This window comes from Tinamus guttatus, unplaced genomic scaffold (genome assembly GCF_059628265.1).
Source record: "Tinamus guttatus ecotype Peru unplaced genomic scaffold, ASM5962826v1 Tinamus_guttatus_pri_ptg001120l, whole genome shotgun sequence".
Lineage (NCBI taxonomy): Eukaryota > Metazoa > Chordata > Aves > Tinamiformes > Tinamidae > Tinamus > Tinamus guttatus.
The window spans coordinates 39,351-61,444 of record NW_028289654.1 but is presented as its reverse complement, the minus strand read 5'-3'; the positions used below and the strand labels follow the sequence as shown (position 1 = coordinate 61,444).

The window sequence follows — 22,094 nt, the reverse complement described above, 5'->3', positions numbered from 1 at the left end:
AATTATTTAGGTTCTGAAGAAATTATTACAACATGCCTGCAGTTATTTTTAGTTGGAAGCAAGTGAAATGCTGGCATGCTGTTCCCCCTCGTGTAGCCTCTTTTATGAGAGGAAAAATTGCTGGTGGGTGTGCGGGGGGGGTGGTATCTATTGACACAAAGTCTCATTTGAAACAGCTAAATGAAGTTCCACTGTCTAAACTGCTCTTAATTGGCCATCATCTTACAGAAGCTTTGAAGTCTAATAAAGACACAGACATGTGTCCTCGCAACCTGTTATTTTCTACTTGCCTGCTCAGGCCAGGCATAACGCACCTATGGAGAAAGAATGCCAAAGTCATGATTTCATTAAAAAACTACTTAAAAATGTAGACAATAGAGATTTTTACCCTCTTCTTTCAATGAGTCATTCCTTTAACATCAACTATCTCCATTACTTTCAGACTCTTTACCCTCTTGCATTCACTGTAGTATATATTTCTGCCTTGTCCAGTGGACAGAATAGCTCTCCCCTCTTAACTAGGAAACTACTTTTCCTAGTTAAGATTGCAACTTATTTAATTCTCATTTATCTGACATCAATGCTTGCTTGTTCACCATGTAACACCTGAATAATTTATCTTTTGTTAAAGGTTCAGTAGCTTTCCTTCCTGATACTTTGTGTATTATCCACACCTACCACCTTTGATTTGGAAGCACCAAACCCAGCATCTACTTCAGAGCCCTCTGCCATTCTAGGAACTATAGCATCTCCGAAGTTCTGCACAGCCATCTCCATCATTATCAAAGGAGTATCTATCACTACAAGTTATACCGTCAGAAATCCACATTTCTTATTGTGAAAACAATGCCCTCACTGCTGATTTAGAATATCCACTGATCTGAACAATAGCATTATCTTGGTTTGCATTTGGTGTATGCATTTACATTTCATGCATTCATTTTAAGACTTTAACTACTCTCATACATGGGATAAACTTGTTGAAATGAATTAATGTCTTGAGCACAAAGACACTACAAGAGGTGACGTCCACAGCAAGCTCTAAAGTTACATGAGTAGGAGTTACATGTCTCTAAATAAATAAAAAAAAACCTTTCTGAATATATAATACTTTCAAAATAAAATTATGCATCTTGAACCAAAAAAATGTCTAATTGAAAACAAACACAGAATGTATATTGATTTGAACTTACATCAGTAGCTGCTGTTAGGATTTTAGAAAGGATGACTCTTGCTAATCCATCTCTGCTGTAATCCAAACTGGAAACAGTCAGTTTCAATAAATGATCCTGGTTCTTCAAAGAACAAAGATTAAGAAGACTGCATGTGGGAGGGAAAAAGAAAATATTAGTATTAGATGGGGGGAGGGGGGGGGAGAGAGAAATTCACAAGAACACCACTCACCATTGAAACACATTACATTTTTCAAGCATTTTCACTCCATGAGGGTGACAAGAGAGAGTACCAAAAAACAGAAAGTAGTGCTGACTAAGAGTGTTCAATAACCCATTATTTTGAAGACTATGGTCAAGTTTCATCCCTGATGACGAATTGAGCCAATGCACAATATCTTTAACCAATTCCTCCAGGTAACTTTGTCCATCCTAACAAAAGGAAGAGTAATAGCATTTACTAAAAGAAGAGGGAGCCAGTTCTGCTATACTGAAATGCATTATTTTACATTACTTAAAACATACAAACACAATAAAGATACAAAATAGAAGTGTTGACTGACAAGCAGTATTCAAAATAACGAAAAGGGCTCAAGACAAATAAGCTTAGCTTTAGCTTGCAGTCATTTTAGGACCTATTCTATTCTTTCCAAGAAAGGGAACATTTTATGACATTTTTCTTTTGCCCTGTGGCCTGAGGCATAAAAATCTTAATACGGCAGAAGAAATGAGTTAGAGAAAGGAAGGATACCACAGCAAAAATAAATTATATTTAATATAACTACTTATTATAAAACCCCTACTTAAAACATGGTGCCCCCCCAAGTCTCTCACCTAGATACTTCAGCATTTTAAGTTATATTTCTTAATTATGCTGATCATTTTAAGATTAACACCTGAAGTTTTACTAATGAAGTCTTTATTAAAATTAAGATTTTTTTCCTCTAAGTGTCCTGCAGCAGCATTTCTAGTTCTATCTCCAGTCTTGCAGCTGAATATTTCTCACCTCTTCTGATTCAAGAAGAAACTCAGTAAACTGACAACCCACCACGGTGAGTTGCTTAGCCTTGGCATAGTCCAGATCCAAGTTGGCATAAAGTTTACTGCTAGGCTTGTAAAAATACAGCAGCCTCCTTACAAACCTATGGAAAGTACAATAGAAGCTGTTATTTTTCACTTTCAATTTCAATGAATCCCTAACAGTAGAAAATGATACTGGTATAAAAGATGTTTTATCAATAAATTAGCTCACTGTTAATAATTTTCAAAGTTATTAAAGAGAGTATAGCAGGTATCAGTAGTAAGTCCATCCACAGAGGATTTCAGAGATGCAGCTGTACTGTGCGTGGTACGAAGGCTTTCCTAGGCCATGATTTGAAACAAGCAAAAGAAACTCAAAATCTCTATGCTCTTAGAAGCCTTCTCATTCCTTCTTTCTCATTCTTATGCTTTTAATTCATTTTGTTCATCCTGTGATGAGTTTCCAAGACTATATAGTCTAAGCTTAAAAAGAATAAAAAGAAAAACCTAAGCACTTCAACAACAGGGTAATTGCAAAACAGATTCTCATTCATGCTTCTTAATATCACATTAAGCAATATGGGTTGAATTTTGTCCTGGAGGACAAATCTTCAGGAAAGGACTTTCCCCTCCCCACCCAGTTCACCCAAAAAAATAAACAAACATTTGCTTAAAAAAAATCACTAAATCTATCTTAAGGTTAAAGTAATAGGAAAGATTAACTAAAGTAGTGCTTTAGTTGGAAAAAGTGTTATCACTTTCCAAGTCCAAAAAAAGGACTGATTATAAAGAAAATTTGTGGAGGTTAGGTTAGATTTTGTGAAATGAAAAATATTTGATTCTGAGTTACTACTAAATATACGCATTATATATTTAGCATATTTATATTTGCATGCACATGCATATATATATATGCCTAAGGGTGTATATATAGTGATACATATACAGACCCACACATACCCCCATAACTGCATCTCAAAAATTACGGAAGGCTAGGAATAACTACAGCTCTCCTTTGAGGTAATCAGTATTAAAACCTACACTAAAAGTATCTAGAAAATGACTTCTACAGACATAAGATCATAAACTAACAGTAAAAATAACTTATAAAAACACAAAACAAGATATATCTTTTGCATTTTTAAAAATACAAAAACATCTAAAAAAAACCATTTTGTGGTCAGAGATAACTGGGGTTTCATTTGTCATAATTAAACAAGGATTTCACAGCCATTAAAGCATGCAGCCTGCCACCTGCAGAAAGGATCAATTAACTGCCTAAGTCATATACTGATTGAGTCCTAGGTTTTCCAGATTTATCTGGCATCACGTAGCCACTGAACAATGCTTGCACACAAAACACAAAAACAGTGTGTGTGCATCTAGGTGTGTGCCACGTTTGCAGACATTCCTTTAAAAAAGCAATGTTATTAACTACAGGATCTGGAAAATAATCCTTTACCACACGGATTAGCAGTTAATGACCAGATAAGGGAAAAAAAAAAAAAAAAACAGGAAAAAAAATGCAAAGTTGAATTATAACTATGATTACAATGGGACTACCATTGTACACTGGAGCACTATATAAAATTAGTCTGATTGTTTTTTATAAAAATTTAAGATGAAGCAGCATGGAGCCTTTCAGGATATATTTTATCTTTAAGTTTTTCCTTAAAAATTGACAGAGAAATAGCTTTCCATGCCTAAAATTAAACTACTACTCTTCAAAACAAGTTCCTGAAATGCATGCTAAGTATCACATCCAATAATTAACTATCACATATGCACAAAGTTGATTAAGAGTGCTACAATATTGAGAGATATGAATAGAAGCAAAGTTGGTTTTTTGTCTGCTTTTCCAAATCACTTGTGCTTCCCTCACCATTAACAGCAGCTAGAAATACCTTTTTTTTTTTTCCTTCTTCTCAAATTCAGGCTCTAACTGTATAACTTTACATGTTCTGCTCACATTTGCCAAGTGTTAATACAAAACACTAATATATGAAATATTGAAGACATAATACTTTAAAAACTTTAAAATGAAATAGGGTATTTTGCAAAGTTGATATGATTCCTGTTTAGGGAACAGATAGACAGAGTGCATAGAAGAAAAAAACAAAAAACCTCATCAACGATAACAAAACCCCACAATAAATCTTAAAGACCCTTTTATGTAAAGCAAGTTTTGCAACCTAATTATCTAAAATTTTGTTTTTAATGCTTATCTATATATTAAGTTTTAGAAATGTGACATATCCAAGGAATAGTTTATTACAATATTAAAAACAGTTGTTCCAAATTTCTTTCTTCAAAGGATGTCTATGTAATTTTACATACCTGTGCAATTGTTCATCTTTATAGTTCCTTAGATTTACATTTGGCCACTAGAAAAACAGCAAATATAGCATTATATGAAACTTGTACATCAGGCCTTGATTAGTCACTAATATTGACTCGTTTCTATTATAGTCAAATTCATCTAATAATTAGAAGTATATGTTTTCTTGCCTTTAATATTATCTATTAAAAAAAATACACAACTTATTTTATTGAAAAGCCCACACTCTTCTTGCTCCAATAAATGCTTTATTTTTTGCAGAGAAGGACAGGGAGTGCTGGCTGCGTGCTACACGTACATGACCACAATTCTAATGCAAACACCAAACTATGACATGCTAATGAAAAAGAAACAATTATGCTCAGTATCAACTCTGCAAATACAAAGCAATTTTTAATACTCATGTAAAAAGAAAACTTTTGTTTGTTTTCACTATTAATCAGATGAGTTCTGAAACAGTCATTATTCTGTTACAGTTCACTTAAATATTCCTTATTAAAATGGTATTTAAACTCCTCTTGACACTTTAAAAACTGTTTCGAATAAGGCCAAAATAAGTTGTGCCAGATGTTTCTGGACCTTTCTTTTCTCCGTACTGAGTTTTCTGCTTTTACAGCTGTTATCTATGATTTCAGATTTGTTTTTGTTGCTACTAGTATCTTCTTTGAAAGAGTGGAAAAGAGTGCATCAAACACATTGTTCTTTCCTACCTAAGAAATTCAGTTCTACATTGCAAATTGGTATACAAATATTCTAAAGACAAGTAGTGCAATAGTTAACGATCAGTAAAGCTGACCCGACTGGTAATATTGATTCCATGGGTGTCAGAATAAACATAAAGCTCTGACTGTCAACAAAGTGAATCCTTCCATCCTGACAACTGATACTTTTGCTGCTTTTCTTGCAGCTTAGACAGCAAGATGAGCAAGTAAAAAAGGCTGCAAGGGACCAAATGAAGCATAAAACAGTGAGGTGGTAGGAAAGCTGGTGTTCAATAGCCATAACATTTTGACTGAGTGAGGAGAAGATATGTTGCCACATGAGATAATGAAACCCAAACATCAGAAACTGGATCCTGCTCAGTCTGGGGCTAAAGATGGACCACTCAAACTGCACAACACCAGCATGCACTGAGATTATCTGTTAACATTATGTTAACAGGAAGGGAAGTGGTTAGACTCTAACCAGAAAGCACAATAACTTCTCATTCTGAAAGACAGAAGTCTCATTTTGAGATATTTAAAATTGTTTGATAGATCACTAGAAAACGTTCTGTGGGAATGTCTTAAATATCAGGGAAACTGACAGCTCGACTGAGAAGCTCTTTTGTTTCTAAATTTCACAAAAGGTGGGGGGGAACATCCTTTGACAAAGTACTACACAGATTAGCTGTGAGATTCTGAGAAATAGTTTCTTGATAATGTATTTAATGCGGAATCAAAAGCAGAAATATATATGATTAACGTAAACCTAGCAACATTGCCAAAAGCCTGTAAACAAGTGAAATTTGTCAGAGCAAGAAATTACTGTCATAGACCTATTTAATCCTTTATATTAGACAAATTCTTGTTTTCTCAAGTTTATCAGTCCTTGAGAAAAAAAAATATAGAAATATATTTTCTTTTCATGTTTTTTTATATAATCTTGATTATGTAAGTGTCTGTCACTTGATCATATATATCTGTCACCAGTAATCCTTTCTGTACTCTATCATATTTATAATAATATAGCTTATAGTAAGGAAAGGTTGTTTGTGGGTAACAATAGGAGGACAGTTTTGATGCACAGAAAACAGGACTTCAGATGATCTCTAAGATTATTCCGACTTAACTGGTAAGAAAGTCTGTTGCTCAAAAAAGACAAAGTCTTCTAAAAGTGATGCAATGAACACAGACAGGTTGATGCCTTACTAACATATTACATCTAACATATTATGTAAATTTAAAATCATTGTATCACTTCATAAAGTGTATGTGTATATATGCAAAATGTTATATAGAGCTTAATATAAGTTTATTAAGGAAACTGATCGTTTAACTAGTGTATTTTTGTATGTAATTTAGAGGCTGCATACGAAAAAGAGTGTACCAGCATTGATTAAACCCATAACATCATAATTTTCTGAAATAAAACAGATTATGGTGTATAACACTATATTATTAGGACAAAGTCAAAGCTCACATGTGAAATGAATACCATCATTTTTTAAACAGCTTCGTAAAATTAGAATCATGCACTGTCTTTGCTCACCTTCAATATGGTCCCTATGAGATTCCAATTCCACTCGAGATTTTCTTTATGATTAAGAACCTGGCTGTCTCGAAGATTCATTACAAGGGCTTCTTCTGTATCCTGTAATATAGACATGAAAAACCACAGTAAGTTTCCTTGCATCATTTTTCAGTACTGTCACTGGATATACTATTCATGTAATGTTCACTGAAGGGCCTTTTGTGTTTGAGAGTACATTGCATGATGATGGTACTGCTATCAGAATCTAACAGTAAGAGACCACTAATGACCCCAGAAAGCATTAAAAAAACATCGTAATTTCATTTTATAAGTTCTATAAAGTGCAATCCACATATACCCCCAACGACTAGCTAGAGGTCAAATTAAATGAAAAAAAAAATGGTTGTGAATTAAAGAAAGCAAAGTTGAGAAGGGAAAAATAAAATCTCCTCATTTGAAAATAAGTAATGGTAATACCTTTAAAATAAAGACGTCTTTCTGCACATAGTATTGATCCCTTTTTTGGTGGGTTGAGATTGCTTTCTGAATAATATGGTCTAAATGGAGACTGTAAGGTTTAGGTCCTCTCTTCTTCATCTCATGGAAGCGTTTTAAGCAGTTGAGTGCAGCACTTGCTCGTCTAACAGAAAAATATAATCAGTATTGGATGACTGTTCCCCAATTAAGTTACACGTTTGCTAAATCTTGAGTTTAACAGGCATAGCTCAAGTAAGCATCAACCAACAAGAAGCAATTATGAAAAAAAAGAAGAAAAGAATGTTTTAAATATAGGTTTTAACACACTTATACCCCTCAGTCTTCTATGCAAATTATACTTGGGAAAGTAAATTCTCTTTTCTAGATGGTAGTGGGGGTATCAATATTATATTTTCTGCTCTTTAAATCCAAGCAGCTGAGGGACACCACATAAGAAAATTTCCAGGAAAGGATAGGAAGTGATAAAAAAGACATTGGACAATGCCAGAATTGGCTACTCACAAAACAGTGCTAGTAGGAAAAAAAAAAAAAAAAAAAAAAAAAGTTCTGAAACCTACCACTGAAAATTCTCTTCTGGATTTCTGAATTTCAGAATCAATACTATAAATATCATGCATTTTTTGAATCATGCACTGGAAACAGCATTTCTTTAATAAAGGTCAAAGAGCATTTCCATTGCAATAAAGACAGCAGTGGTTTCAACCACCAAGAAACAGGTAATGCAGGTTTGTGCGCAGCTGTGGTAAATACACATCTTGGGGCGGGAGAAGGCAGTGTACATACTTTAATCTCTAAGTATAATTTAGCATTCTTACAGTCTTTTCTCTTTCATGATGTCAAAAGATGCTGCCATGTTCATTAGCGTTGGTAAGCAGTGCAGGTGATGGCTGTGGGAATGAGGGAGGATTGTGTTTGCCTAAAACAAACAAACCAAAAAAGCAGAGTAACTTATCACAACATTTTCAGCCATCTGTAAGAATCATTTGAAGTGTCTATACTTCTCACAAAACTTTCAAAGACGCACAAAATTGCTTTTTGTAAAACATGACAGCAATAACCAAACACAAGATTTTTAACTTCTCAAATTCATCAGTCTAAAATACAGTAGAAACTAATTTAAGAATCTTAGGACACAGACTTGGTATGAGAGCATTCTAATTTATGAACAGGCTGATATTAGTTAAAGTGACAGTATGGAATAACATACAATCATAATGGTTGGAAAAGACCTTTAAGATCATCAAGTCTAACTGTTATCCCATCACCACCATGCCTACTGAATCACTGCCCCAAGTGCCTCATCTACACATTTCTTGAACACTGCCAAGCAAAGCATTATTAAATAAACAAAACAAATACAAAAGCAGTAAAAACAACCTTTATTGCATTCAGCTGCAGTCATTCTGATATGCTTTTAAGTACTAAAAAGCATAATAACAATACAAAATTTATCTATTTAAATTAATTATATTCATTTAATACCTTCAACAACCAATGATTCTGCACAGAAAAATAATATTCTTGTGACTATCTGATGAACTCAATCACATAACTTCTTAAGTGAGTAGTTGATGAATTGGTTTTGTTTTGAAAAATAGTAAATTATTCTTTATAGCTTTCAAATATATTTGCACAAAGAGAAATATTTCTGTATTCACCTTTGTTAAAACTAAAATATAGATATTTGCTCAGTATTTTGAAAAAGCCTAATCTCAGACTAGGGAATGATCTCCTCATAAAATAGAAAGTGTACCAGCATACTCAAAAGTCAGTGCATCTGGTCACCCTCATACAAAAAAGTATTCCAGAATCAAAGAGCTCTTCTGTACAAGCTATTCTTGCCTTCAGGAAAGGATGTGAAAAAGAACCATTCATAAGAAAGGCATGTCACCACTTTATACATCACTAGTAGCTTCTCAGCAGGCGGAAGAAGGCCATTTTCATACACTGCTGTGCATGAAAACAATAAAATCACCTCTATACCACAATAATTTAGGCTCTGCTCAAAAGTTCTGCTCTCTGAGCAGGTTGTTTCCATTCATTTGTTTTGAGTGGGCTACAGAGATCACAGTAAGACAAATACAGTGGAATGAATTTACAAATTTCCTCTCATCTTCAGCTGTTGAAATGAGATTAAACCCTCAAAGAATGGAAAGGTAAAGAGTTGTTTGGATGCTGCATAAAGGAAGAAGAAGAGCTATTGTGAGAGAGGAGAGGCAGTAAGTGAGGGACCTCCAGCTTCTCTGTGCTGTGTAAGAGCTGCCAATAACACTGCTAAGAAAGGGCTCCACCAAGCTGGAGCTGCCTGGATGAATAATACAAAGTGCTCCAGCAAAAAAATATGAATAAATAAATATCTTATATCCTTCTAAACAGAAAGCTTAACTCACTGCCACAAGGCTGCTAACACTGAAATAAAAGCAAAAAGCAAGTATAGTCCTCCTTTCCCCAAACATAGTAATTGACCAGTGAGTTTGTCTGACTCCAGATTAAAAGTACAACCAGTTTCTGAAGCCAAGTTGAGTGCCGGTGGGAGCCTGAGAGCTGGGGATTACATCTGGGACAGAAGCCCCCTCTTTCAGTCTTGCCTTCCTAGCTGAGTCATGCTATTTTTAAAATATGCAGTGCCATATAATGTAGTACAAGATAGCACATTATTTTTATAAAGAGATTTTTATATCTGTTCCAACAGATACATTCAAGGCTATAGCCAGAAACATCAATTTACAGAGAGCTACTAATACTACTTGTTCTAAGCAGAAAGTCTCTACGTACCATATGTAAAAGTTCTCCTAAAAGGATAGTTGCCCTGACAGATACATGGTCATCGCTACTGGCAATCACTTCAACCAGGCCCTTCAAAAAAAAAAAAAAGGTTAAAAGAATTACAGTATTTAATGTACATCCTCTTATTTTAATTCTTATGGGAAAAAATAAGTTATACTTAAGGCCATTAATTACCTCTAGAAGTCCATTGGTAATAAAAGCTGAAAGCACTAAAGCCAAATAATTATCCATGAGGTCAGGCCTAAGGAGAAGAATTATGGAAAAAATTTAGAAAGAACATTGTTTTTATTATATCTGCAAGGGAACAACAATTATTTTATCAAAAAAATAAAATAAAATTAGATGCTGTTCATGAAATACTCACCTTGACCTGGCTCGATGGGGTAATATTGTTTTAGCTTCAGCAGCTACAAAGCCATCAGTAAGTCTCCAACAGTCCTGAAATCTGCTTGGATCTATTAAAAAAAAAAATGATAATTATGACACTGCATAAGCTGTATTTCATAGTGCCATTTTAGAGAGTCACCATTAGAGAAATAGCCCTTATATCAACAATAACTGCAATTTCAGATTTCAAAACATAGAAAAACTTACATCAGAAGGGACCCCTACAAGTTTTCTAATCCATACTCCCATGCAAAGCAAGGCTAACTTTGAAACTAGGACAACCAAGATAACAAAATTTCCAAATTCATATATACATTCATCTTGTTTAAAAGGGGGGGGGGGGGGGAAAGGCGCTTATCTCTATGAAGCAACATAGCAAGCTTGCAAGAATGATTTAACTGCTGACAAATGATTAAGCTTTTTCATAATCAATCTTATGACACAGACATTTAAAACCAGACTCTAGAGAATGCCCAGAACAGCTAAGGCTAAGACTTGCTCCTCATGCAGCTAATGGTTTTGTACTGTGCGGCAAAGGGAGATTTGTTGGTTTTTTTTTTTTTTTTTTTTTTGGTTGAAAAGGAGTAATTCTAAAAATAAAAGCCTGACTTTGCTAAATACAAAGACATGAAACTGGTGCAAGTTTGCCTTAGGAAAGCTAAGCATGCTGAAGCACAGCGCAGAGAGCTAGCACATACATAGTATATAGAAACAGGCTTTTTTTTTTTTTTGACACAGATTAACTTCATGATCAAAGCAGGCTACTTTGTTGCAACGTAATTACAGTCTTCTGCATTTATTATGCTCCAATACACCTATTGCATCAAACTTAACATTGGTGCAGTAAGGATGTCAGAAGAAAAATCAGACTTCTAGTAGTTTCATCTTCAATGCCCAATAACTGACAAAGAACTTCAAATAGGGCCTGAGAACACCCAAAGAATTCAGTGATAAAGCAGTTAATCTACATTATCTACCGTATGAAGGAAACGGTCAAGGGTTCAAATTGTAAATGAATGCACAGAATGTTTTTGTGAACTGGTTCTAAATACTTACCTATGCTGAGAAGTGCCTCAATAAATTCTTCAGCGACAACTGGGAGAGGAAGGCGAAATATATCATAAAGAACCTCCAGCAGAACTCGCTAGAAAATAAGAAGAAAGTAGTAGAGATTTTATTGATTTATAAAAATGGTCTTTTTTCCATTAAACTATTAAGAAATTGAATACTGAAGTTCACATTTCTATAACTGTTAAGATCAGTGCATTTGTTTTGCGGCTTTTCTTTTGGGAGGAGGGGAGGTTAGAATATAGAATCATAGAATCATAGAATCATAGAATGCTTAGGGTTGGAAGGGACCTCTAGAGATCATCTAGTCCAACCCCCCTGCACACGCAGGGTCACCTAGAGCACGTGGCACAGGACTGCATCCAAGCGGGTTTTGAAGATCTCCAGAGAAGGAGACTCCACAACCTCTCTGGGCAGCCTGTTCCAGTGCTCTGTCACCCTCACTGTTAAAAATTTTTTCCTTAAGTTCCTATGGAATTTTTGGTGCTTCAGTTTCCGGCCATTTCCTCTAGTCCTACTTATTTTTGTAATCTAAATGAGTTTAGAGAAAAAAAGGAGAAGACAAGAGCTTGCTTACTTCACAGGTGTGCTTTATTATCACCATAAATGCTGAAGAAATTTGGGGTACTTGAATTACATCAGTTGAAAACGTTACTAAGTTAAAAGCATAATTTCTAACTTAATTGATATTTTTCAACACTGTTCAAAATAAAGCTCTCAATTCTTTCTACATTCAGTAGAATCTCCTCTAGCCACACGCTTTCTATAGGTTTTCTACTTAAAATAGTACAGAAGAAAATCCAAAAACGGCATCTTGGATGTTACTGCCATATACATTACTACCACCACCAAACAGTGCACTAACAATTACTGTATAATTTCTGCCATGAATGACAGTGAAAGTGCAGACTGATCTTCTATACTTAATTAGGAAACCCTGAGAAATGTTAATGATTATTCAATTATTCATTCAGCATTACCCAATATGCAAATAAAAATGAAACTAATGCACAGTTGTGTACTAGAAATACAAACAGTTCCATTATCTTGTCTACCAAAGGTTATGAAGCAAGATACTGGCATATTTCCTGAGTAGGCAGGTTGGGTTTTTTTTTGTTTTTATTTTGCCACCAACAGCTTTTTAGTTTAGCCAGTTACTTGAAGGAAGCAATTTTTTCACATTGCAGATTTAAACTCATCATAACTACAGCTCCTTTGTGCTTGCTTTGACTTGTGGCCAAAACAGAAATTAATTTACGTACCTCTGATCTGGTCTGTCTCCATGTGGACTTTCCTAATGCCTTCTATGCATTTAGTCACTAAATACCAGCAGATTGGACACAGTCCGGTGCCACGTGTTCTAGGTGACCCTGCGTGTGCCGGGGGGGGGGGGGGGGGGGGGTTGGACTAGATGACCTCTAGAGGTCCCTCCCAACCTTAATGATTCTATGATTGGAGACATCTGAGACTCCCACCATACAAAGTATGAATGAGAAACTAAACTTAAAACCAAGAACAACTGCTGCAAGCTACTAAACTTTTTTTCCTGGCAGTATCAACTTCATAGTGCCTTATTTTTTTTAATTCCTTTTAAATCACAGTGGAATTTCTACAGAATGAGCTCAAGGTCTACATAAAATAATAAGCAACAGACTAAAAATAAACAAAACAAAAACTTAACCCTCCTTCTTGACAGCTTATAAGCTATTTTAGTGCCATAACATTTGAGTATATATCAATTTTTTAATATGTTTATTCCCCATATTTTCCCCCCTTCTCTTCTCCTTCCTGTCAGACAGAGGGTGTGCTTTTAGTCTCATTTTATAGATAAGGAGCTAGATATAGAAAAAGCAAACAAATTAATTAAGCTTACAGACAATGGGGTCAAGTAAACTTCAAGGTAGTGGCCTTAAAAATAGAACAAGTATTTAAACCACTAGATTGTTAAAAATTTAAGAATGTGTAATTAAAACATCCAATATTATTCATATTTCAGTATTAAATATTTACCACCTACCCGTATTTCCATATTTGGTATGCAAAGTACCCCAATCAGAGACTGAATCCCAGAATTCCCAGGCTTGCACAAGCTGATAATACCTAGAAAATATCAAATACATAATAACATTCCTACACAAAAAAAGCCTGAGATACATTATTAAATTTGATTTCCACAGAGTGCAAGCATAGATGACAAATGTCTTAATTATAAATATTTTTCATGTTTCTAATGTAATCTCTTTTCTAATCAGTGGTATATGCTTAACATAAAACTTTCTAATTATAAAACACTGTTCCTTCACTAACACTTACAGCTTTCGCCCTCACTAATGTGGACAGTATGTTCAAGTTAGCTGTGATAACAAAGTTTATGTGAAAGAAATAGCTGGGGGGGAAGGCCTTGAAAACAAAAATCTGCATAACCTTAACAAAACTGTGAGCAGCTTCTGCACTGAAAGCTCTATTTTAACAAAATAAACTATTTTGTTTGATTTAATCTTGAAAAAATCTAAACAGTAAATTTGAATATGCCTTGGAATAACATTATTGTGTTTATTTTGATCATATTTGCCAAGATGAAGAGTGCTCATCTCTAGATTAATCAACACAGTTGATTCTACTTTGCCTAAAATTTCAGGGATTCTCTTACATTTTGGTCCTTTTAAAATATGCTCTACTCAATAAAATAATTCTAGATTTAAAGGATAAACCCTCAGTTTTTCTTAAATGATGCAAAATTCTGCCTGAAGCTAGCGATTACACTGATTTACAGTCTCAATCTATATGATTCCAAAGACAGTATTTTAGCTCCATTTCCTTAACTGTTTCCCTTCACACATCACAGAAGCAGTTAAAGCTTACAGTAACACACTATTCAGGAAACAAACAATCAAAAAATGTAAACTTAAGTGAACAAAAGAGATGCCAGGCTTGAACCCATCTTTGTCTTACGCATTTTATATAAACCCAAATCTCCATTCATTAATTAAGTACCCGAAGATGGTAATAATTGACTACTCATCCATTTATTTTCATTAATACTAAACTAAATAACAAATGTCTTATGTGGAAGAGTCCTCAAGCTCAAAACTTTCTTGTCACAACAAGCTTATGATAAACACATATGGGCCCATACACATGAAGTGTGCATGTTCCAAGTATGTTCCACAGTCACCTCACAGGCCTCCTTTCCAAGGGCCTTTCCATATAATGGCCACATCCCAAATGCAAGGGAGGAATAGATCTGGGTTAATGCAATTATTGCTGAGTGGCCCAAATTTATATGTAAGGATGTAACAGAACATGAGAATAAAGGACAGAGGAATCAACTGTGATGAGCGAGTGTAGACAGGCAAAAAACAAATCACTCAACCTTGATTTTACTATGTGTCTTTTGGGAAGGCCAACATTGTAGGAACGTTTTTGTACCAATAATATTTAAAAATAGATATATAATATATATAAACAAGTATAACAACTAATTTTTTAAAAAAAGAAGAAAGCATAACAATAGAAGTACCAAGATAAGTAGCATGTTCCAAGACGATGTTTCTTGAGTCACTTAGAACTTTTTAGGCTTATGCTATCAGTTCTGAAGGCCTGAATTAGGGAGGATGCAGCAACACTCCTAATAGAAATTGCTATTTAAAAGTTTCAAAGTTGTCACTAATTTTCCAAGTTTCTGTCCCAGTGAAGTGGGACTGCATGTGAGGAAATTTTTGAAGGACATGTGAGCACTAAATTAAGCTTACTGATCATTTTCAGAAGATTAAAAGATAAAGCAAATAGTCTTAAAAATCAAAAAGGCTTTCTATATATCTGTATCTTTTGTAAGGACAAACTGCCCCAAACTTTGGTAAAAATTCCTATCAAGTGATTTACTTCATCTTAGAGACACTGACTTTCCTGTGAAAGAATGAGCAGTCCCTATGGTAACAGCTCCATGTCAGATATTGCACTATTGCAAAGAAAGGACTAAGAAAAATGCAAAACAGCAATTAAGAAAAATCCAAAACTATGTTCATAATGGGATTTATCTTTAAGCTGAAGTCCAGAACTACCATCAAGGAACAACGGATGCAATATTCTACATTGACAAAGCCGTATCTTGTCAGCAGAATCAGTTAAAGCAAACTATTTATGTTTCCTCCTATCAAAAAAAAATGCCTTAGTCTCAACTATAGGAAGGTACTGATAGAAGACGGATCAAGAGACACAGATTATGTGCTTAAATAAACCATTCTTTTACTCCAAAAGGTGGAAGTGCTTTCCAATCATGCAACTTGGAACTAACAAACCAAACCTTACCTGCCCATGATCGAAATGCTGCCACTATTCCCATTTTACTGGCTAGGAACCGGGCTTCTCGGTCCTCCCTGTTATTAAAAACACAAATGCCACAATACATAGTTAATTATTTCTGTGTTAGTAACACTGTTTGTCTTATGGTAATGTAACTTAGATTTTTAGATGGGGAATGAAACCCAAAGTCAGAAAAATTTTAGTGTGTCTGTATTGCATATAACACTGCTGAGGTGCCTATACATATATCCGATATGTATGCACACATCCAAAGATTAGAATTTTAAGTATTCCTACTCTTCTTTTTCAGCAGAGTTTTTATTGTAAGAAGATCACAAAGTAAATACCCTGAACTGGTCAGATGAATCACTCAAGCTTCCCTGGACAGTGTGACTAGAGTGGGGGCCAAAAGACTTGGACCTTGCTTCAGTTACCTAGACCTAAGCACCAACTGCCATTTGATAAGATAGAATCATAGGATTCATGTAGAAACCAGACCTCAGGAAGGTCCCTTAGTCCAAACTCCTGCACAATACAAGTGTCTGCAATGACACCAGTGGACAGGGTTACTCAAGGTTTCATCCAGTTGTGCAGTCTTCATAATCGGATATTTCAAAGACTCAAACTCTCTGGACAACCTGTTCCAATGATTGACTGTCCTCCTGAAAAATATTTTGGTTTTTTTTCCTCCTCCAATTTATCTTTGCTGTTGCTTGTTTGCTGAACTTGTTCCTGTTTCAAAACATCTTTCTTGTGTTAAGGTGCCCAAAACCATACACAGTGGTCTAGATAAGGTCTAGTAAGTGCTAAGAGGGAAATAATTGCTTCCCTCAGTCTGCTGGCTATTTTTCTTGTTCATACAGCCTACATTGCTGCTAATCTTTTTGCCCTGCTAAAGATTTACTGTTTACAAGAGCTGCACCCCAACCAGTCAGACCCTCAAGTCTGTGCACTACCTGCCTCCAGGCACAGAGTGACTCATTAACCACTACCCTGAGCCTCACACCCAACTCCTGAACACAGAAGCAGCCCTAATGCAAGCTCCTTGTAGATGTTTGCCCCTCTACTCAGCCCTGGTGAGGCCACATCTGGAGTATTGTGTCCAGTTCTGGGCTCCACAGTACAAGAGGGATGTGGAGCTGCTGGAGAGAGTCCAGGGCAGGGCCACAAGGATGATCAGGGGCCTGGAACATCTGCCCTATGAGGAGAGGCTGAGGGAGCTGGGCCTGTTCAGCCTGGGGAAGAGAAGGCTGAGAGGGGATCTAATCAGTGTCTATAAGTACCTCAAGGGAGGCAGTGAGGAGGATGGTGCTGGGCTCTTTTCAGTGGTGGCCACTGACAGAACTAGAGGTAATGGCCACAAAGTGAAGCATCAAAAGTTCCACAGGAACTTAAGGAAAAATTTCTTAACAGTGAGGGTGACAGAGCCCTGGAACAGGCTGCCCAGAGAGGTTGTGGAGTCTCCTTCTCTGGAGATCTTCAAAACCCGCTTGGATGCAGTCCTGTGCCACGTGCTCTAGGTGACCCTGTGTGTGCAGGGGGGTTGGACTAGATGATCTCTAGAGGTCCCTTCCAACCTTAAGCATTCTATGATACTATGTCTAAAGAAACCCATGTCTGAAGTAAAAATAAAAACAATAAATAATAATAATAATAACAACAATTTAGTGCTTTTTTAAATAAAAAACAATATAACAAGGGAGAAAAATGATAAAACTACATGTTCCCTTTTAAACTTTGAAAGTTTAACAATATACTGGGAAGTTGCATCCTAAGCTGCTATCACATGCAACTTTACGAAGTTTCGTTCTAGTTCCTTGCTTTTACTTTACCACTTGTTTAATTACAATACCATGCACAGCTGGTAGCACAAGTACAGCAGCACCAACACTTACTTGAGTTGTCCTTCTGCTGTGTCTGGATTATGCCTGTAGTGAAAATCTGTGTAAGGAGCTAAAATTCGCTAAACAAAAGAAAGACATGCATTACTTTCACATGACAATACAGTTAATGGGTCTTGCCCTTTCCTCAGTCCCACCCCAATCTGCCATTTATTTCTGCTTTATAAATAATCATGCTCTTAGCCTAAACTCTTACATTTTAAACATTTTGTATTAACACAAAGGGTGAAATACAAAGTGAAAATTAAACACTTTAATTAGTAACATAATTTGCTAATTTCTGTCACTAAACAAATAAAAGGGAACCCACCTCTAATTCTACCTCTGCTCGAACATACTGTCGGGTCTTTGGATGATTAATGAGGTGCAAAACTGTAGTTATCAGAGCCTCATTTATTCGGCTTAGCTGACAATCAATCACATTTTTCAAGATGGTGCTTAAACCTCCTCGAAGAGCTACCACCTCAGGATTCTGAAGTGCTAAAAAATATATATAAAAAATAAAGACACATCAATTCACTGAATGATAGGCAAGAAGAAATTTCAAGGTGCCCACTATAAAAAATACAAAATGAGTCAAACTCATAGTCTATGCAATACAGATATCTTCTTTTCCTGAACACTGTCGAGGTGCATATAAAGCTTTTTCTGGCACTGACTGACATTGATGATAAATCAAGATTTTGTATTACACTTGTCAGCAACAAAAATATTATCAGTCAATCACCACAGTACAACCATTTCTTAGCCAATTTCTCACCAAGCATCTATAAAGTGGGATAGATGAGTGGACAGTGAAGTGGATTACGAACTGGCTGGATGGCAGAGCTCAGAGGGTGGTGATCAGCGGTGCAGAGTCTAGGTGGAGGCCTGTAGCTAGCGGGGTCCCCCAGGGGTCAGTCCTCGGTCCAGTCCTGTTCAATTTATTCATCAATGACCTGGATGAAGGCACAGAGTGCTCCCTCAGCAAATTTGCTGATGATACCAAACTGGGAGGAGTAGCTGATACCCCAGAGGGCTGCGCTGCCATCCAGAGGGACCTGGACTGACTGGACAACTGGGCGGTGAAAAACCTCATGCAATTCAACAAGGCCAAGTGCAAGGTCCTGCACCTGGGGAGGAATAACCCCAGACACCAGTACAGGCTGGGGACGGACCTTCTGGAGAGCAGCTCTGCAGAGAAGGACCTGGGTGTCATGGTGGACGACAAGTTGACCATGAGGCAGCAGTGTGCCCTCGTGGCCAAGAAGGCCAATGGGATCCTGGGGTGCATTAAGAAGAGCGTCTCCAGCAGGTCGAGGGAGGTGATCCTGCCCCTCTACTCAGCCCTGGTGAGGCCACATCTGGAGTATTGTGTCCAGTTCTGGGCCCCACAGTACAAGAGGGATGTGGAGCTGCTGGAGAGAGTCCAGGGCAGGGCTACAAGGATGATCAGGGGCCTGGAACATCTGCCCTATGAGGAGAGGCTGAGGGAGCTGGGCCTGTTCAGCCTGGGGAAGAGAAGGCTGAGAGGGGATCTAATCAGTGTCTATAAGTACCTCAAGGGAGGCAGTGAGGAGGATAGTGCTGGCCTCTTTTCAGTGGTGGCCACCGACAGAACTAGAGGTAATGGCCACAAACTGAAGCACCAAAAGTTCCACATGAACTTAAGGAAAAATTTCTTAACAGTGAGGGTGACAGAGCCCTGGAACAGGCTGCCCAGAGAGGTTGTGGAGTCTCCTTCTCTGGAGATGTTCAAAACCCGCTCGGATGCAGTCCTGTGCCATGTGCTCTAGGTGACCCTGCGTGTGCAGGGGAGTTGGACTAGATGATCTCTAGAGGTCCCTTCCAACCTTAAGCATTCTATGATTCTATGAAAGTAGTCTGCATTTCACCACAAAAAGGTTTTGTACTTCACTGGACTGACATGATCAAAATAATTATAATAGAAGGCTAAAAAATATAAATGAAATATTTCTTTAAAACTGTTCATATCTCTGAACTTTTGTTAGTCATTTCTCACTAATACAAAAATCAAAGAACCTTAAAAACCTGTAACCATAGAAAAGTATATGTATTAAGTATAAACCACTGTCCACATCTTTACACACATACAGATACTGACTTCTATAAGCTAACCACAGTACCACTGTGTTTAGTAGTTTTCTGTACATTTAACAGCACTTCATGTATGGCATTCTCACTATTCTAAATTCATTAGCTTTTATAAACTGAAACAACTGGAAACATCAACTGCACTGGAAAAACATACAGGGAAGATAAAAAAAAATACCTCATTACCTCTGCTGTACTATTAAATTAGTAATTACATTTAGGAAATGTACATTAAAAACATTTAACAACTACCTCATCAGTTACTGAACACGTCCTTTATTATTTGTATAAAGCTGTTTAATAGGAACACGCAGAAGAGAAACTGTTAGAAAACTGACAACAATCCTGTCAAAATTCTTCTTAATTAGCTTCTAGACATCTTACCTAGTTCACAGATAATGGCTATACAAGCTCGTACCATGCGATCTCTTTCTTGAAGACCATCATTTCCAACTGCTATCAAAGAGTTAGTTATAGAACTGGGGAACAGTGAAGCATTCACAGTGATCATCTGCCAAAAAATAAAAATAAATAAATAAAATTTCTTCATAATATTTCTCTACAAACATAACTGATATACTGAGACTGTTTCCACAATAAAACCAGTTAATATGTGGAACAGTCTATCTTGTATCACACGAACCCTCAAAAATATTCCTTCTGTTCTTGAAAGACTTGAATTTACCATTCCGCTCCTGGTTTAGGTTTGGATTTTTGTATTATTTTACCATAATGAGAAAGGATAAAAAGGATACATATTCCAGAAAGAACTATTGCTGCCTTTTTCAGATATATTTCCAAGAATTTACTTATTATCAGAGAACACTACAGAATGACAAACAGTAGATTTATAAACCCGTTTAGAAAGTAAACTCACACTGCATCACTGATTCTTCAAGACCTATTCCTGGATAGTTAATAGTTGAATAAACTCTCTTCTTGGTACTCAGTTCCTTATGCACACAGGAGGGGAGACTGTGCTGCAGGCTACAGAAGCAAGGACAGTCAACCAAAGAAGCTGATGAGAATCAGGAAAGAAAACCCGCTGCAAAAGCCTTTGCGGTACTGCCACCTGATGACCAGGACGATGATCCTTTTGACTCGGGTCCTATTGACCCTGGAAAGGAGCCAGACCTATACCCCCCCGGATCCTCACGATAAATGGGCCTCAGTAAGACAAGGAGCAAAACAGGCAGGGGATGTGGGCATGCTGAAAGTTTTTCCCGTTATCTGTGCACCAGACCAGAATCCGCGTTGGGAAGGTCTGTCGTATAATCTTATTAAGGACGTGCAATGCACAGTGACAGATCATAGCCTCGGCGCACCATATACCACCCATCTTATACAATCTCTTTGTGATACTTTGGTTTTTACTCCTCACGATTTTAAAACTTTGTTTCGCCTCATTATGACTGATATGCAATGTACGATGTGGGAATCGAAAATGAGACAGCTTGCTCAAGCACAGGGGGAGGAAAACCAGCGGCTATCGAAAAAAAGGTCCTTTACGGGCTGTTACTGTGGACGTGCTAATGGGGGAGGGCGATCACAGTGCTACAACAGCACAAGCAGAAATTCCCCCTGAGGGCCTGCAACAAGTTAAGGCACTTGCTCTCCGCGCCCTTAAGGCCGTCCCGGAGAGTGGTAAACAAAGACAACCTTTTGTTAGCATAAGACAAGATGCGAATGAGCCATATATGAAGTTTTTGGATCGGCTTAATGAGGCTCTGGAGAAACAAATTGATAATGAACAAGCACGAAGCTACATTTTTAAACAACTAGCAGTTGAGAATGCTAACCCTGATTGCTAGAGAGTTTTGCGGCCACTAAAGGATCCTACTATTGATGACATGCTAAAAGCATGTATTAATGTCGGTACCAAACAGTATGAATATTCATTGATGGCCGAAACATTTGCAACAATGTCCATGAAAAAGCCATGTTTTGCTTGTGGCCAATTTGGGCATATCCATAAATACTGTCCAAAAACGCAAGCAAACAAAGGAGGAGCACCTGGAATATGTCCGCGCTGTCACAAAGGACGACACTATGCTAATCAGTGTCGATCAAAATTTGATAAGGAAGGTCAACCATTAGCCCCTTCGGGAAACTTCAAGCGGAGTGCGGCAAGGGGTCGCGCCATGACAACAAATCACCCCTCAGAGTGGCCTCACCGGGAAGCAGCCACCATCTGTGCGCCAGCACAAGCGGCAGCGCGGGGTGGACCTGGCCGCCACAATAGAAGTGCTAATTACTGATACCTCAGTTGTGCTAATTCCAACTGGTGTCCATGGC

The 22,094-nt window shown here is 36.9% G+C and overlaps 1 protein-coding gene across 1 annotated transcript in view; it reads right to left on the bottom strand.

The window, feature by feature from the left end:
• LOC104573937 (rapamycin-insensitive companion of mTOR-like) overlaps positions 1–22,094 on the bottom strand; it is an 81,602-nt gene that overhangs the window by 20,966 nt on the left and 38,542 nt on the right. The window contains exons 7-22 of the mRNA XM_088538627.1: positions 20,184–20,310; positions 18,016–18,185; positions 17,700–17,767; positions 15,811–15,878; positions 13,520–13,602; positions 11,491–11,578; positions 10,412–10,502; positions 10,222–10,288; positions 10,036–10,116; positions 8,076–8,176; positions 7,240–7,402; positions 6,781–6,882; positions 4,530–4,576; positions 2,179–2,314; positions 1,405–1,604; positions 1,194–1,320 (exon numbers count right to left, since the gene is read on the bottom strand). Of these exons, the coding sequence (XP_088394753.1) occupies positions 1,194–1,320; positions 1,405–1,604; positions 2,179–2,314; positions 4,530–4,576; positions 6,781–6,882; positions 7,240–7,402; positions 8,076–8,176; positions 10,036–10,116; positions 10,222–10,288; positions 10,412–10,502; positions 11,491–11,578; positions 13,520–13,602; positions 15,811–15,878; positions 17,700–17,767; positions 18,016–18,185; positions 20,184–20,310 (1,719 nt within the window). The remainder of the gene's footprint in view (positions 1–1,193; positions 1,321–1,404; positions 1,605–2,178; positions 2,315–4,529; positions 4,577–6,780; positions 6,883–7,239; positions 7,403–8,075; positions 8,177–10,035; positions 10,117–10,221; positions 10,289–10,411; positions 10,503–11,490; positions 11,579–13,519; positions 13,603–15,810; positions 15,879–17,699; positions 17,768–18,015; positions 18,186–20,183; positions 20,311–22,094) is intronic.